Source organism: Durio zibethinus, chromosome 4 (assembly GCF_047325235.1).
Source record: "Durio zibethinus cultivar Kanyao isolate XHJ-2024 chromosome 4, ASM4732523v1, whole genome shotgun sequence".
NCBI classification, from domain to species: Eukaryota; Viridiplantae; Streptophyta; class Magnoliopsida; order Malvales; family Malvaceae; genus Durio; species Durio zibethinus.
In genome coordinates this window covers 33,562,695-33,575,227 of record NC_143165.1, presented here as the reverse complement: position 1 = coordinate 33,575,227, position 12,533 = coordinate 33,562,695, and the positions used below count along the sequence as shown (strand labels likewise).

General features: G+C 35.8%; 2 protein-coding genes and 1 pseudogene across 5 annotated transcripts; 2 read left to right on the top strand and 1 right to left on the bottom strand.

Moving 5' to 3' along the window:
* Window positions 1-610: 610 nt before the first annotated feature.
* On the top strand, window positions 611-5,443 carry LOC111288313 (3-oxoacyl-[acyl-carrier-protein] reductase 4-like). The gene is made up of 11 exons (XM_022879148.2): window positions 611-1,229; window positions 1,503-1,645; window positions 2,163-2,216; window positions 2,688-2,768; window positions 2,841-2,886; window positions 2,971-3,065; window positions 3,148-3,180; window positions 3,458-3,592; window positions 3,942-4,035; window positions 4,362-4,444; window positions 5,114-5,443. Exons 1-11 carry the CDS (start codon window positions 1,046-1,048, stop codon window positions 5,144-5,146), a joined length of 981 nt encoding a protein of 326 aa, XP_022734883.1. The 5' UTR covers window positions 611-1,045; the 3' UTR covers window positions 5,147-5,443.
* Window positions 5,444-5,933: 490 nt separating this feature from the next.
* Window positions 5,934-7,450, top strand: LOC111288314 (TLC domain-containing protein At5g14285 pseudogene; annotated as a pseudogene). The gene has a single exon (XR_016341729.1). The product of XR_016341729.1 is annotated as a TLC domain-containing protein At5g14285 pseudogene (transcript).
* Window positions 7,451-7,638: 188 nt separating this feature from the next.
* LOC111288311 (uncharacterized) lies at window positions 7,639-12,509 on the bottom strand. 3 transcript variants are annotated; one of them, XM_022879143.2, is made up of 16 exons: window positions 12,304-12,509; window positions 12,135-12,210; window positions 11,824-11,955; window positions 11,003-11,363; window positions 10,822-10,917; window positions 10,661-10,740; window positions 10,098-10,173; window positions 9,837-10,013; window positions 9,517-9,621; window positions 9,324-9,419; window positions 9,150-9,242; window positions 9,009-9,047; window positions 8,846-8,887; window positions 8,539-8,669; window positions 8,304-8,430; window positions 7,639-8,128 (listed from the first exon to the last, which is right to left on the bottom strand). In XM_022879143.2, the coding sequence occupies exons 1-16, from the start codon at window positions 12,377-12,379 to the stop codon at window positions 7,967-7,969; spliced, it is 1,869 nt and encodes a 622-aa protein (XP_022734878.2). In that variant the 5' UTR covers window positions 12,380-12,509; the 3' UTR covers window positions 7,639-7,966. The 3 variants fall into 3 exon arrangements, with proteins under 3 accessions (XP_022734878.2, XP_089616090.1, XP_022734880.1); XM_089759964.1 differs by having other exon boundaries at window positions 7,833-8,128; window positions 9,186-9,242; XM_022879145.2 differs by lacking the exon at window positions 11,824-11,955 and having other exon boundaries at window positions 7,833-8,128.
* Window positions 12,510-12,533: the final 24 nt, after the last annotated feature.

Here is a 12,533-nt window from a genome sequence, read left to right as displayed (position 1 = left end):
TTCGGGAGTTTGTATTCCGAGTAAGTTTTTTGTATTTGGTTTGAAATAAGTTTAAATATTAGATATATATATATATGTATATTAGATTTGTAGCTGATTTTGGATGGAGATGTTAAAAATTATATATTTTTGTTTGTTTATATATATTTTAAAATTTTATAAAATAAAAAAACTATTTTATATTTAAATATATTAAAAGTCATATTAAAATAATATATAAAACAAAAAAATTTAAATTTTAAAAATTTATGAATCAAATTAAATCGATAGAATTTGGTTTGGATTAAATTAAGTTTAAATAAAAATTGATTTGAATTTGAATTAAATTTTAAAAATTTATAATATTATGTATTATTTTAAAAAATTAAATTGAATTTAATTAGAATTATTATTACTTTTAAATTATATTTTTATCGAATTTGTTTTATATTAAATATATGTAAAATCAAATTTCGTGACACTTGAAATATTAAATATATAATTTTTATTTTTATTAAATTTATATAAAAATTTTTATTAAAATTTTAAATTATGTTTTTTTATGTATTTTTCCTATTCTTATCATATTACCTAGTGGTTTACCGGTCGCTAGCTTACAGTTGAGCTGATTAACCTAATTTACCTCTAATTAATTCAGATTTACAATAAAATGCCGATAAACGTTCATTTTACTGCATTGCCATCCAGCCTATATTACCGCTCTATCTCCGGCAAGTCAACGGCATTGGTTTTCATTGTGATTTTCAGGGAAACAAAGACCCATTGCTGAACAATCATCAAATCCACCGACGAGGAAAACAGGTCCTACGAATTGAATAACAGCAGTCCACACTCGCTTCGTTGGCTTCGCCCACTCTTAACAGTCTCCGAACTTCCCAAAGCAATACAAAACCAAACGCCAATAAACATTTTTATCTCTCCTCTTTCGGCTTTATATATAAAGGCATCACAATCATTTTTCTCCGCTTCATTTCTGGCTACTCTCTTCGCTTCTCGTTCTTATTCTCTTCTTGCAGTTCGCGGATTCTACGGAGCTCCGATTCCGATGGCTGCTGTTGCTGGATCCAATGTCGTTGCCTTTAAATCCGCCGCTAAATTTGGTGATTTTTGTGACCGAAAAAATTTTCAGGTTCGGCAATGGTCTCCAATTTCTGGCGGAATCGGATCGGTTCAGGCTTGGCCGTGCATCGGACTCCAGCGCAGATCGAGGAGATCGTTTGCTTCCTCCGGTAATTGTTTTCTTTTGATTTTAAGCACTTGTTTTCATCTTTATGGGTTATTTTCTTCTCACTTCGCATAAAAGCTCAGCATGTTTGTGAATTAAGGATACTTAATTATAGTCAAATTTATTGTTGGAGCTTGTGGAGTTTGTTGTTTAACAAGTTTAACTGATAATAAGCCAAATTTTTTAGTAGTTTGAGAGATTATTGATAATTTACGAACGACATATTTCTAGTTAATTTGGCTTTTGATATTTTTTTGGTTGTTTTTTCCTTTTCCAGGTGTAAGAGCTCAGGTTGCCACTGTTGAACAAGCTAGCACTGAAGCAGCTCAAAAAGTGGAAGCTCCTGTAGCCATAGTTACTGGAGCTTCTAGAGGCATCGGTAAAGCGGTTGCACTGGCCTTAGGAAAAGCAGGTTGCAAGGTGTGTGAGTGTACCTTTTCAGGATCTTACTATATTTTCAAAGGGAAAAGTATTTCTCTCTTATTGTCATTACTCATTACCTTAAAATTTGAGGTAAAGCCATAGGATGAATGTTACTTGCCGCACCTGAAGTCTTGACTAAAACTACAAATCATATGATAACTTCATCATATGATGCTTAAAATCTATTGTTGAAATAATAATAATAATAACAGCTTTCGTTTGCAGTCCGTTCCATGTAGTTCTATATCTTGAATATGGAACTGGTTATCAATCTCATCAATTATTAAAAGTAAACTGCTAATGATTACCACAATCTAAAATAAATGAATTGTCAAATCTTGTTTAAACTTTAACCATGCTCCATTATGCACTGCATACTGGCCTGAAGCCTTTCATGTTTCTTTCCTAATAATAATTGCATCTCAAGTGTCCTTCAATTACTTTAAGAACAAATGTTTAAACAACACTATTTGTTTTGAAAATGATAGTTGTTGATGCCTTTGTGCTATTGCAGGTCCTAGTAAATTATGCCAGATCATCAAAGGAGGCTGAGGAAGTTTCAAAAGAGGTGAGCAATATGCCCTTGGAAGAAATTTATATGAACACTTGAGTGGGATTTTACTTCTTTTTTTACAGTTTTTGTTGCAGAATTTTTGTTATCTAATGCGTAAGAATTCATATTAGTAAGCTGCCATTATGTTTTCTAGAATGGAGTCTTTCGTTCTACTGACAGATGAGACTTTGTCAGCTGCCTAAAATCTAATTCTAGATTCCATATTTGCTCATTTTTGCATCTGCTCATATGCATCTCATTGAAAAAAAATTCACAAATATCTTTTTTCAGATATAATAATTGAATTTTTTATGCTTGACCTTTTGTCACCTTTAGTCTTTACTTAAATCTTGCTTTAACCTTTTACCAAAGTGCCTTTATGTTTTTTTTTTTTTGTTGGATATCTGTAATGGTCTTTAACAGTGATTAAATTATACCGCATGGTTTAAATGACTAATGTAAATAGTTTGTGTGACTGTTTTGCAGATTGAGTCGTATGGTGGTCAGGCTGTTACTTTTGGTGGAGATGTTTCAAAAGAAGCTGATGTGGAGGCAATGATAAAAACTGTGAGCGAATGTTCCCTGTTCATATTTTGTAATTTAATTGTAGATACATGTTTCATGACTTTATATGTGCAGGCTGTTGATGCATGGGGAACTGTTGATATATTGATAAACAATGCAGGTTATTGAAAATACTTTCTTTTTGCATTAGTTATTCAATTGTTGATTTCAATCTAGTCCCTTAATCTGATGACCATCATTTCAGGAATTACTAGGGATACTTTGTTGATGAGAATGAAGAAATCACAATGGCAGGAGGTTATTGATCTGAATCTTACAGGAGTGTTTCTTTGTACACAGGTTGGAATGCTGGACATCTGACTAATCATTCCAGTGGATGCTTGAGTCATTTATTGGAACTGACTTACTTTTCTCTTTGCAGGCAGCAGCCAAAATCATGATGAAGAAGAAAAAGGTAATAGGATATTTCTGATTTAAAGGTCATGGGTAGTATACTTGCTTTGTCAATTTGTTTGGAATTGAACTTTGTACATCCAAATTGAGAGATTGAGCTACAGCCTATAAACTTGAGCCTCAGTATTTTAACATGTCATAGCTTCAGAGATGCATCTTTCCTGTTGATACTTTCTCTTTTGTAGTGTCAGAAATAAAGTAAGAAAATTTTTTTATGCATGCTTCAAGACTGTTGTTTTAGAATATGTATCATGTCTCAATATATGTTCTAATTTCAGGGAAAAATAATTAATATAGCATCAGTTGTTGGTCTTGTTGGGAACATTGGGCAAGCCAACTATAGTGCTGCTAAAGCAGGAGTTATTGGCTTGACAAAGACTGTTGCAAGGGAATATGCCAGCAGAAACATTAATGTAAGTCCTCCAGAGTTATTCCACTTTCATTACTGTAATAAGAAAGATCCAGGGTTGTGTGTTTTGGAGTTATGTTGCGCACCTTTTTCAGGACGTAATACTCCAACTCTTTTCTTGTCTAAGATTTGCCCCTTCTCTTAAGAGGAAAAAGAATTAGAATATGCAATGTGGGATAAGGTAAAGAAAGATGAAAGTCAATGTCTTGAATATTCAGTTATTGATGTATTATGAAACATGAGGAAAAGAAACAATAAGGGACCGTCCTGATATGGAGCTGAGGGAGTAGGGTTTATGCTGCTAATGCTGGGTATGCTTACTCTGACAATGTTGTATAAAAATATTCTTCCAGGTCAATGCTGTTGCCCCAGGATTCATTGCATCTGATATGACTGCCAAGCTTGGGGAAGACATTGAGAAGAAAATCTTGGAAACAATTCCCTTAGGTGAGAGATGATTATAAAAAATCAAAGTTCGTAACTTCCATCTTTGTGGAATTCTTGTTAGTGCTTCTTAAATTGTTAGCTTTCTGAGCCCTAACAAAGTCACCAAATATTTGCTAGCTTTTGTTTGAAATGTCTGAGAGTTCTTATTGCTGCTAATCTTGCAATGTACCAAATAGTGCATCTTTGTTGATTCTTCTATACTCGTGCAACTTTCTTCCATTGCCTTTATTACTATAAACATTTTCCACTGATTCAAATTGGATGTTTTGAGTAGTAATGCTTAGTAATATTTGCAGCAATGTTAACTATTTCTATTATGGATACAGGTAGATATGGTCAACCAGAAGAAGTTGCCGGACTGGTGGAATTTTTGGCCCTAAATCCTGCTTCAAGTTACATCACAGGACAGGTTATAGATCTATTTTATCTTTATGCATTTTTGTATATTAATTTGTATGGTGGATTTGACGAACTCACAAGTATCCATGACTCCACTGGCTTTCTATAAATGATGCCTAAAGATTAACTAGGCTGAATGCTACAATGGATTGCATCTTGCCCTTGCATGCTTGTGTTGCACTTGCTTTCACTAATTTAACCTCAGGGCTTGGCCATGCATTCCGCGATATAACTTTGACTTGGGATTATGAATCTTTATTGGTTATTTCTATGCTTAGTGTTGCCTTGGCTGGGCTTCATAGTATTTTCTTCCCTTGCTACATGTTAGCATTACATGGTCTGGCTTTAATGATTTCCTTGTCTCTAACTTATTTGTGAGCTATACGCTAGGCCAAGCTTACTGAATATTTTTCTACTTGCATTCTTTTCTTGGCCTCGGCATTTGCTTGCTCTGGTATTGGCTTGCTTTTCTTGGTAATTAATGAGCTTCCACGAGGAGGATTGACCTCTATGGAAACACTAGGACAAAGACTTTGCCGACGTGCAAAATTACTGATTAAATCAATCCCTAGCCTTTGATGGTCAAACCACATCATGTCCCATGGTCATTTCTGACCTTGTCGTGGCGAGTGCTTTATCTTGTGATTTAGCTGATAGCCTGGGCATTGTTGTCATGCAGGTGTACACCATTGATGGTGGAATGGTCATGTAAAATTGCTATCACATCGTTTCAGCGGTTGGTTCTTAGCGACTACAGCTGGACTCTAAATTAATATAACCTTGTTTAGCGGATGCTTTTATTCGACAGTTCCTTTTTTTAGTTATTCTAATAAACAATAATTCCTGAATTTTGGCAGCATACAACATAAACATGTTGTAAACCAAACGATGAGTTATGTAATAGTTTGTAAGCTTCATTTGACTTGGCGGAAGCGTTGTTTATAAGCAGTTTGTCATCCTCATCCATGAAGTTTTAACATTTCAATCAAAGCATCAGAAAATTCTGTTATGGGGGTGGCTGTGTTTTTCTGGCCGGAATAGGGGCTCATATGACCATGGTTTTGGATTCTGGAACTTGGTTCCCTCAAAGTTGGATTCGTACTCCAATGGGCAAAATGATTCTAGCACAATTAAACCGAAATAGGTAACTTGGCCAAAAATTTTCATAGCAAGTATAAAGTGTTGTTGAAGAGCACGCTGGGATGGATGAAGGAAATCATAAAAAAACTTTCAGAGATACTTGTTCAAGTTAAAGAGGATAACTTTGTTACGGGAGCCTTACGGAGCCATTTTTATGGTTGGAAATGAAAGATGAGTACGAAAAAGGTAGAAACATTAAAATATCGGGATGGACGAATATTCTATGGGGCATAAAGGATAACATATTAACGTGTAATTGAAAAGATTTCTGATTTACTCGCAACATCTTTCGTGTAGATTTATTATATTTTTAAATAATTATATATTTGTATTTAAATTATCAAGTCTATCTTGATGTACTTAGTGTTGGGTAGAGACGTCAAGAAAAGTAACAAAGAACATAACTTTTCTTTGGATTTAAGTAAAACCTTTTTTTTTTGCCTTCGAAAACAATTTCTTTTCTTTTTTTATAGGGAAATTTTTTCTTTTTTGATAAAGAAAATAAAAGTTGACAAGAAACCACCGCTTTTCATCACCGTTAATTTCTTAGCCGCCTGTTACTTAATAATTGCCGGCTACTTATGAAAGGTTCCCAAGTAAGGATCCAAGTCCCCTCCTCAAAATTCCAGGCTTTCCCCCCTTCTTTTATTCCCCCTTCTTTTACTCCAAAACCAAAGCCAAAAACTGGGAGTAACAACCCTAACTTCAGTTTCACTCCCAAGCGCATCCCGGTTTCCTTTATAAGGGTAAGTCTTCTAACTCTTACCTTATTTCTATACTCTCAGAAGTCTCAGCAACTCAGGAACTTCAGCTATTTCTGCTAAGGAATTTCCATGGAGACCTTACCCCTTCACAGGCCAAATTTGCCGACGTTTTTCTTGTTGTTTCTGTCCATTTATATCTTTGCTTACCTTTTAATCTTCCGCAACTGGGGTCCCAAACATCGTTCTGAAGCTACAAGCTGCTTTATGTCCTTGGCTCATGGAACGCCTGCGGTTTTCATGGCTGTTAATGCGTTAATAAACACCCCATCCCCCCGTACTTTTGCTTCTCCAAACTCTGCTCTAGATAACATTGTACTTGAATACAGTATTTCGTACTTCTTGATGGACCTTTTCCATTATTTAGTCTTTTACCCTAATGATATTCTCTTCATTCTCCACCATTTAGCCACATTGTATGTGTTTTTCACATGTCGTTACATGGTTCATCATGGGGCATTTGCCCTTCTCGTCCTGCTTGTTCTTGCTGAAGTCACAAGCCCTTGTCAGAACGTCTGGTCTCTTGCCGGTATCCGAAGAGCTGATATACCTGCCGCTGCAAAATTGTACGAGCTTTTGTCTCCTCTGTTTTATGCTTTCTATTCTGTTGTTAGGGGGATTCTGGGGCCGTTCTTTGTGTATAAGATGGGGTTCTTCTATCTAAGTGGGGTGGCTGACAATTTGATTCCAAGATGGGCTTGGGCTTCTTGGTTGGTTGTGATTATCACAGCAATCTTGCTTAGCATAGTTTGGGTCTTTGATCACTGGACTCACTGGTATAAACGAAGAAACTATAAAGCTGTGAAGAAATCGGTCTAGAATTTGTGGGTGCTTCCAATTTTTTTTTGCTTGATGTGGTTGGGAGTTGAATCTTGGGATTTGAATCTCGATTATTTAAACTAAAAGTAGTCAGCATTATATCAACTGTTCATGCAATACGATTGTCGGATGGATGCTTCAGCCTTTGATAGAGTAGATACTCAGATGAAGATTATAGGTGATTTAAGGGGGTACCTGACAATGTAAAAAACTCAAATCAGTGGCAATGTGTACAGGAATTTGATGTACTTTCACCATTAAGTTTACGAGTTAATATAATCTAAAATTTAGAATCCTTCCTATGCTATAAGAATTCAGCTTATACCGTACCAAAATTTTTTTTTTCCTGCATCTTACTACTTTTGGAAACCTATGATGTGGAAATTGGCTGAGAACGTCGATTAGAATAGCACTTAATAGAGCCAATGAAGGTATTATTGGCTCTGACGAAGTGAAGATAATTTCACAAATAGATAGGAAAATACGTACCAATGGTTCTTCATCTGGTTTGAGCTAAGAGTACATGCCATAGTACGAGTATGATACAATTGACGGTTACATCATACATGAACATATATAAAATGTGGTAGGGACAAGTTACCATCTCATTCTCCTCTTCTGTCTCGTTCTGCAATTGATTTGCTTTATACTTAAGTACTTTGTAACTCGAATCTGTTAATCCACTATCCCTTCTTTGCTTCCCTGGGGCATATGATTCCAACCCGATGTGGTGGACCATTACCATTTCTCGAATCATCTTAAGAGGAAGACCACTTGTCTAAGGTATGGCTTGCATTAAGACAGTTCAAAACTCATATGCCAACAATTGAAGCATTGATCTTATCAGAACTCCCTTGGTATTTGAGCTCTACAAAGGTGCCTCCGCCTTCTCCCTTTGCCAGTCTTCCGGGATTAATACAAACGCATTTTTTCATTTGTTCTTCACCTTCACTTGTTCCCCCAAGAGATAACACCTGCAACCAGAGAGAATATGCAGGAGGCATGAGGATTACATTCTTTTATCATTTGTAGTAGTATATTTCAACATTTGTTGCAGAAAGTTAGATATTGGAGCCATGTTTTCTTCTTTTTGCTGTTTTCAATTGAAGTTGGAACTGAGCAGTTTGGCGTCAACGAGTTGTCACTAACCTTGACAAAGTATTTGATGTCTGAAGGTAAAATAAGAAGATCAGGAACTGAAGAAATATGAAGAGCTTCAGGAGCAAGGGACAAATCCAATGGGACACCTTCTGCTGGTGGATATAGCGGATAAAAGCTGTCTCACAAACATCAATATAGGTTAATACACATTATTTTAAGTATGAACCAACTAACAGATTATCAATTGAACGAGTTTCAACAAAGATGACTTTTTAAAAGATACCTGCGTTGGCTAAGAATATGACTGGCAAGTCTACTCAAGCGATCACTAGGTGTTCCATCCATTGAATGTCGTGACATCTCCTCCCCACTAAGATGTTTGAGAATATCTACTGTGCAGCAACCTATCTTGACCTGAGACTCGAAATTATTATGGAATAAACTGATACATGCTCTATCACTCCAGTTTAAACCATCTTGATTCGGCAAGTAGTTTAAAAGTGAAGGCATTGGTCAAGAACAAGCTGGACAGAGAGGTAAATATAGCGACAGAATAGATAGAAGTTGCATAAAGTTTGCCATTGCTTTACCTCATCTGCCTCAAAAATCCCTGGATTTTTTAGACTGGTTATCTGGACAAGAATGAAGAAACAAGATCATGTTAATTATGAAAGCAAATTGTGGAAACTAGTAGGAAGTCATCATTAGATCAACAGATGAACCGCTCATAGACTATTAGTACATATAATATACCTGATGTATATTGTTGAGAGAATCAAGATCAAATGCAGGCTGCACAAAGTTCAAATACAAATTTCAGCATTAGCTTTATTTCCAAATATCACCAAATCAAGCAGAGAAGTACAATTGATTTTATTTGGCAAAACAAGTGACCTGAGGGAAAACAAAATCATGATTAGCATCTCTTACAGATGGAATGGTAACCACCCGAGCATCGGGTCCCATATATTCCAAATAATCTTGCACCTGAAAATACCAATGAGACAAAATTCAATAAGCATAATTACTAATTTTTAGAATTGGAGTAAACTTTTGCTTTATACATACCCTTCTAAGAACCTCCATTTGGAATATTTCATCAAAACTCAAGTCAACAGTTCCTTTCTTGATCTGTGGATGTTCAGAATCGATAAAAGGTCCTAACTGAAAATTATCAATAAGTCAACAAAAAAAAGTCCCCTGGTTAGTCAAAACGGTAAAATTCTTGAAAAACATAGTAAAAAATGCAGTGAGTTCACACCAGTATAAGCAACTGCGGACACTTTTTGGTTGCATAGGCAAGCAGTTCTGTCAGAGGTTCGAATAACAAGTTGTCTGTAGTAGTGAATGGACCAGCAGCAATAACCTGTTCAAACATGCATCACATTCAAATAATCTGTTAAAAAAACAGAAACTTCAGAGAAGGGGAATCATCATTAAAAAGAATTCCAAATTGCCACGAGTGCTTGTGTCCAAAATTTAAAGCCTAAGATTCAATTGGTGGTGATGCAACTTTTGATGAGATGCAATTAACAGTGTATTCTAAGATCTTTATCTGATAAAGAAGATTATCCTACACACCATTGTTATCTCTGTGGGTGCGCAGGAAAGATTTGTTGCCTGAATCTCCTCATCTAAAGCTTGCTTCTTTGCACGAGGCAAATTCATATCAGCAGCAACAGATAAAGGAACAGAATCTACCAGCTCTGAAGCAATCAAACAATGCCCACTAGGATTGTGACCCTTGATGCCTACCACCTGAATAGAAGAAATATTTCCAGGCTGATCTGGGATTTTTCAACACAGCAAACAAGACCAATAATACTTTATAATGTTTATTACCTGGCCTGGAAAAACAGAAAAGTGGCTCAGCTTATTTAATTCTAGTCGAACATGTTGCCCTCCAGAATGCTCAACACTGTCAAAAGGGTAGGAGACTTAATCAAACATTAAGCAACATAAAAAAAGGTTAGAACAGCATAGGATAAATGCTACTTCCTAATGTGAAAAGTGTCAAGAGTAGTTGGGTCCTCCATCTACCAGGTGACGCTCTTAAATATAAACTAACATACACCAAAAATGCTTAGTACCTAATCTTGAGAAACTCAATAAACTGAGAAAGAGAAGACCTATCAGTCCTGATTTAGGTTGAGTAAAATTATTATGTCAGCTAAATTTGTCTCAGACTGCTTGGTAAGATAGTTCTATTAAAAATTTAATTACGTAGGCACACATGTTAAAATGCTTGATGATTCCTTTGTTATGTGGCTGAATCATCAATAATAAAATCCTCTGTGATCTTGACTACATCCACAAAAGTTAACACATCAAGAACACCTATTTGTTTCCATCCTAGTTGATTGATGTACATGGATACAACAAATGGAAGGCCCAGGACATTTTACCTGCTTTGCAACAAGATGGACTTATCATTTAAATGACCCTCACCATCACAGCAGATCATTCCAATGGCAAATATGCTCCTCTGAAGCAATAAATTTTTTTTAGATGGATGGATAATTACAGACTATCAGAAAGATGAAAGGCTGGTGAAGCAGCAAACTACCTGTGACGCAACTGATGGATCCATTGGTTCTTCGTAAAGCCTAGATGCAACAAGGGCAGCTGCATGCTTTCTAATACGGTTTTCAAGTGCATTGAACTGTACCAATGATATGCCATCTTAGTAAGATACATATTGCAGATAAAAACAACAAATGATTTATGCTATAATAACTGTCAGATACCCTGTCTTCAATCCTGTCATACATGAACCAGCAACCTGGTTCTGGCCCCGATCTGTGGACCACCAATGAACAGCTTTTATGAGGTCGAATCCTTTGAATAATGTCATCCTCAAGATTCTCATGATTGTGGATGCCATTCACAGTCTCCGTAGTAGGAAGATTATCAATGTTGAATTTCACCACAAATTTATTACTTCGCTTCCCAAATGGTGTCACTAGTTTTGATATCCTCCCAGAAGAATAAATGCTCCCATTTGTTTTATGTGCTGAGTCATAAACATCCAAATGAAGTTTCTCAGATTTGTCCGTTGGAGTTCCAAGAATAACTTCTTTTGTATCTTCATCTCCAGCATCTAAAATTCTGGGCAATCGCATCCCATTATTTAAAAACTACACTTACATCAGAAACTCTACAATATAATCCATAACACCGCACTTGAAGCCTGGTTATGCCCATTAAAGCAACATAATAGAATTACGCATTTAACAAGTTATCCTGCGACTTTTCCTTAAAAAAAGTTATCCTTGCCTATTCACCGATTTCATATAGACAGGCAGGTTCAAGCGCTTGCTGCATTTAAAATCACCAAACCAAATAGAAAAAATACGAAAAGGTAAACATCCACTAATGCCATATGAATTCTATTGGGGGATTCAACCACAAGGAGACACAAAATTTTTATCTTCTAATGCCCATTTGATCAAACAAGCAAGATGAGCAAGCAAATGCCTTTTTCCCTTTTCCAATTAACTTTATACAATTACAAAATACGCAGGTGAATAGATTGTGTACATAACAAGATAATAAGTAAAATGCTCACATTTCGACGTCTTTAAAAGAGTACATATGCAAACCGGGCTCCTTTTTAACAGCCGTCTCTACTTGTTCATTCTGCAAGTGACCTAAAAACCCATCCATTTCTGCATCCTTTACTACTGACTCATCAAGTTGTCTACACCAAAAGTAGCTTTTAATCAGATTATTACCACTTCTATAATAAAATTTCAAAGTTAAGCAAAATCAAAACCAAAAAAAAAAAAAAAAAACCCATATAAGAAATTACTCCCAAATTTCTCCCTGCACAGTAATTCTAACAAAAGAAAAGAGGGTTAGCTATATCAGTAAAATTACCGATTGAGATAATAAACCTCCCAGCTTGAGACGAGATCGGAAGGCTCGAGACTGTAATTTTGACAAAACGTAAGGCCTAACCCAAACAAAAGTTGAGATCTTTTCAGCATCAATTATTCAAAAATGAGAGTGAGAAGAGGGACAAAATTGAAATTAAAAAAAAAATTACATTTCTTGAGTATCTCTTCTTCGTCGTCAAGAGTGAACCCGATTTTCAAGAACTCTGCTTTGATCTCCTCTTCCATGGCTCAATCCTCCCTCTATCTCCCTCAGCCGATTTCTATCAATCTAGGCTTTCCTTTTTGCGGATGCGAGAAATGGCGGGAAATTTTTGCTTTGGAGAAGTAAATGGGGAGGGAGCTTTGCACTTTCGCGGGGTTTTCGTGTCTAATTTACTTT

What these genes read in the sequence shown, in the direction of transcription:
- LOC111288313 (XM_022879148.2), top strand. Translation starts at nt 1,046, where the DNA reads ATGGCTGCTGTTGCTGGATCCAATGTCGTTGCCTTTAAATCCGCCGCT. An exon ending in CTGAGGAAGTTTCAAAAGAG is followed by an intron (nt 2,217 to 2,687) that starts GTGAGCAATATG and finishes ACTGTTTTGCAG; the next exon opens with ATTGAGTCGTATGGTGGTCA. An exon ending in TATATTGATAAACAATGCAG is followed by an intron (nt 2,887 to 2,970) that starts GTTATTGAAAAT and finishes CCATCATTTCAG; the next exon opens with GAATTACTAGGGATACTTTG.
- LOC111288311 (XM_022879143.2), bottom strand. Translation starts at nt 12,379, where the DNA reads ATGGAAGAGGAGATCAAAGCAGAGTTCTTGAAAATCGGGTTCACTCTT. An exon ending in TCTTTTAAAGACGTCGAAAT is followed by an intron (nt 11,364 to 11,823) that starts GTGAGCATTTTA and finishes GCGATTGCCCAG; the next exon opens with AATTTTAGATGCTGGAGATG. An exon ending in ATGACAGGATTGAAGACAGG is followed by an intron (nt 10,918 to 11,002) that starts GTATCTGACAGT and finishes TCATTGGTACAG; the next exon opens with TTCAATGCACTTGAAAACCG.